This window comes from Hordeum vulgare, chromosome 6H, assembly GCF_904849725.1.
Source record: "Hordeum vulgare subsp. vulgare chromosome 6H, MorexV3_pseudomolecules_assembly, whole genome shotgun sequence".
NCBI classification, from domain to species: domain Eukaryota; kingdom Viridiplantae; phylum Streptophyta; class Magnoliopsida; order Poales; family Poaceae; genus Hordeum; species Hordeum vulgare.
Window position 1 is genome coordinate 542,616,404 of NC_058523.1, and position 4,150 is coordinate 542,620,553.

Genomic DNA, 4,150 nt, shown 5'->3' on the forward strand with positions numbered 1-4,150 from the left:
GTTTAGCGTGAGTTAACTGCATCTGACGGCCCAAAACCTTCTCAGAACATGATCTAACAGTCAAAAACGCTGATGGCCTGAGAGGGCTCCTAGAGTGCTTAGTTGTAATGTATTTAAATAAATAGTTGATGAAGTAGCAAAAAAATAATACTCAGAATGGTTGTATATATTCATCCCTGAATATTTAATTTGTACTGGCCTTTGAAAAAAATATAAAGGTAATATGGTGTAAAAGGCACTTCCACTGTTTTAGACATTATATTTGGTAGCAAAAATAATAGTAAGAATGTGTAGTAGATATACAGGGATACAAAAAATAATGTGAGGACATCATGGCAAAGACATAATAGCATTTAAAAAAACTGAAACATCCACGAAGCTCGAAGAAATAAAACATCGGCGGCCACAACTGGACCATCGTGAAGTAGGTGCACATTTCGCATATTGGACTGCAAGGCAAGACATCATTCGTAGGAGAACGATCAACAATGGCATCTGGTAGCTGCACATGAGCCAAAAAAGAGACAATATTAAAAGAAGGAAGACCGGCTCTTCATGCGACATGTATATGAAAAATATGCATGCAAGCATGTCGACCAAAAAAACTCATGTTGCAAAAACAACACAGATCATGAACACGTTACAAATGACGAACTAGATAGAAACTAATCAACCTAATACAGTAGAAACATGCGGAAAAAAAACATTCATTTTAATAATATTTGTCTAACCCATGACTAAATGACATGCCTATATAGCAAACATATAAATTACCTCACCTGTTGAACCGACATAGCACATTGGCAGACCTCTTGTGTTCAGAGATTTGGATCCACCCATTTCCATCCAACTCCTCTGCCTAAATCAAAAGAAGCCCAATAAATAAATGGAAAAACATGGAGAAGTTGGATCATGAGAATGCAATCTACGCTTTTGTGAAAACTACAGTACATGAAGCCACATCTGCTGTCAGGTGGAAGAGATAATTATAATATTCCTTTACCAAGACATTTTTGGACTACTTAGAGGTTTAGAGAAAATACATACATATTCCCTCCGTCCCAAAATAAGTGTCTTAAGCTTAATACAACTTTGTACTAGAGCTAGTACAAAGTTGAGACCGTTATTTTGAGACGGAGGGAGTACATAATACAACTGCAAAGACTATGTACCCGTTCATGCCCTATATTACTTGTTAAAACATAATATGCACTAATTGGTAAAACATAATATGCATTCGGGTCAAACATAATATGCACAAATTGGTAAAACTCGGTCTCAAATTAAGCACTACATTACTTGTTACCGCTCGATTTTCAAGAACTAGTATTATTTTCCATTAAAAAATACATTCCACCATGAATTGATGATTAGTATGAAGAACAAACAAGACAAACTTGTCTTGCAAGGAGGCACACGGACTGAAAAAACGTAACACAAGCTTTATTAATCATCCAATCGAGGCTAACTATTTTTCCAAGATTAGATGGTTTCACTACATTATTTACATGGAGTAAACCATTAATCACATCACATGAACACTAATACGACAAACACATATACCAATAGTAATTGGAACTAATCTTGTTACAAATAAGGTACGGAGGTATTACCTGTAGTGTTGAAATTTCTGTAGGGAAAATAGATCGTATCAGCCCACCTATGCGTTTTAGAAATAAATCTAATCTGCATCGTCTTAAGGTGGAGCATGAAGTTGCCACTGTAGGTAGAAAGAACCATCACATTTAACTCCTCGTCATACCCCACCATCTCTGCATTTCTGAAGGCGCCAGACGGGATCCCCTCCAATTGATTGATTTTCCGCAGAAGCACCCATCCGGTAACACCATCAGAATTAAGTTTCCTCTCCCATATATGAATGCCTAGTTTCGACTTGACGGCGAGGCCAAGTAGACTATCATCATCTGTCCGTAAGAGCTGATGAAAGGACCAATTGTTGATATGTTGGACCTCTGCCGGCATCTCGATGACATGAAGAGTCTGCCTTTCAATATCAAATGCAAGGATTTCGCGCCCATGAAACAAGCAGTAAACCGTATTCCCGATGAGGATGCTGGGCCTTAGTTTCCTAACCATATTAGTAGTGGATGTTGAGACAATATTCCCCCATACACCGGACGCCGATTCATAGACACAGGCAAATGATGTCTTCAAGTCACTGCTGGTGCAGATCAAGACCAATTTGAAGGAGGGGCTCAAGAAGCAATCGTCGTGCACATGGGCGGTTTGATCGTCAACAGACATCACCGTGGCGCTGCACAAACAGAAACTCCCCCTTTTGACGTCGCGGAGCTCCGGTGGAAAAGGCACCCGGTGCTGCTGGCCGTTGAGGGGATCCCACACGAAGACCTCACACAAAGACTCGCTGAGCATGACGGCGAGGCCGTGGCGGCAGCCTTGTAATTCCCAATTCGCCAAGTGCTCGGGCATAAAGAAGCGTTGGGTGGGAATGCGATTGGGCGGGTCCAAGGTGGGAGCGAAGATGGGATACGAGACAAGAGACCCTTTGGAGAAACCCAACGGAGACGGAGGTCTCCTGAAGCTGCTGTGAAGAAAGCGAAAAAAGAAGCTGCTTTCGGCGGGGATGCGGTCGGGTGGATCCAAGATGGGAGTCAAGACGGAATATGTGAGACGTGAACGTCTGAAGAAGCCCAAGAGAGGTGGTTCCGGGTGGTGTCTGCTGAAACGGCGGAGGAAGCAGGGATCGGAAAGGATGCGGCGCCAGCGCGTGCATACGAGGGAGGCACGGGAGAGGGTTGACGGCAGCGGAGGGAGCCGGAGAAAAATCTCCCGGAGGAGGTCCTCATCCTCCAGCGCCGCTGCTGGCGTTGACATGTTTTTTCCTCTCCTTTTTCCGGCAAGTAGCTACTAGCTAGGCTGGCGGAACGTCGCCCAACACCACCCCTCCGGCTGCTGGACACGGCCTCCTGGCGCTTATATAAGGTTACAAAAGTAGACAAGTTCGTTTCGATTCGGTTCCGTATATGTGTCCGTTCATAGCTCGGAAGAAACTCGATTCATCTGTGTCCGTTCATAGTTCGTTTCGATTCGGTTCATATATGTCCTCTTCCACATAAGAAACGATTCATCAAAGAAAAACACAGATCGAGTCGCAGTACGGATCGACTCACACTAACAACATACTGTCAACCCGCTAGTGCAGTTAAGAGCGGCGCGCTTCGACCGCCGTAAAAAAAACGGTTTAGCTTTTTTAACGCGTCGACGAGTGCCGACTGTGTTAGCCGCAGCATATTTTAGCGCGCACGTGGCGCTTCAGCGGACGCTGTAAATTAAAACGCAAAACTAGTCCAACACGCTAAAATATATGCATAGATTTGATACATAATTCATTTATATAGATAATAGACTTGTCCAACACGATAATATAGATAGTCCAACACGATAAAACTACATAGATAGATAATCAAAAACTACATAGATAGATAAAACTATTCCGAGTCCTCATTGTGGGTGCTGTCCGAATTAAATAGCCATGCGTCCTTCCAACGTTCATCGTCAGAAATAAAGATGGACGGCAAACCGTTGTTGTAGCCCCGCGCTGCGATATAGCGAGTAACTTGCGTCGACGCCTGTCCTGCCGCTCCTCGTGACGCATTGCCGTCCTCTTCGCCCAGAAGGCGTTCTCGGCAGCGACGTCCATCGGGTGGCGCCGGCGCCACTCCGTCATGGCACATGTGATTGCACTTTGATATACATGTGATTGCACTTTGATATATACATTGATGTACTGTGTGATTGCACTTTGATATATCAGTTTTTACGCTATTTACATGTGATTACACTTTGATATATACATTGATGTACTATGTGTGCCAGCATACTGATACAAGAATAGCACAGTTACACAGAGGCTTGACTCGTTTTGAGTCGGGCCGCTACATTTCCATACATAAGCTTTGATCTTACCGCTATGAAGAGCCATGAGTTTGTTACTAGGACTTCCGAGTTTAGTAACCTTGTTTATATTATGAGGTTTGACGAGCTTACTACTCGTGAGATCCGTCTACCTGCACCACTTTTGTTTGATTATACTAGCAGGAACGGGTGGTCTTTCACCTCGACTGAGCTGGACGAGTTCGTGATCCAGCAGCAGTTCCACAACCCAATG

General features: G+C 43.5%; 1 protein-coding gene across 1 annotated transcript; it reads right to left on the bottom strand.

Annotated features, from left to right (window-relative positions):
• Positions 1–334: 334 nt before the first annotated feature.
• Positions 335–2,929, bottom strand: LOC123401460. Its single transcript, XM_045095285.1, has 3 exons — positions 1,614–2,929; positions 775–859; positions 335–502 (listed from the first exon to the last, which is right to left on the bottom strand). Exons 1-2 carry the CDS (start codon positions 2,854–2,856, stop codon positions 819–821), a joined length of 1,284 nt encoding a protein of 427 aa, XP_044951220.1. The 5' UTR covers positions 2,857–2,929; the 3' UTR covers positions 335–502; positions 775–818.
• Between the last annotated feature and the right edge of the window lie 1,221 nt (positions 2,930–4,150).

Coding starts and splice junctions, on each gene's coding strand:
- LOC123401460 (XM_045095285.1), bottom strand. CDS start 2,856: ATGTCAACGCCAGCAGCGGCGCTGGAGGATGAGGACCTCCTCCGGGAG. Junction 860..1,613: donor CAGAAATTTCAACACTACAG/GTAATACCTCCG, acceptor CTTTTGATTTAG/GCAGAGGAGTTGGATGGAAA.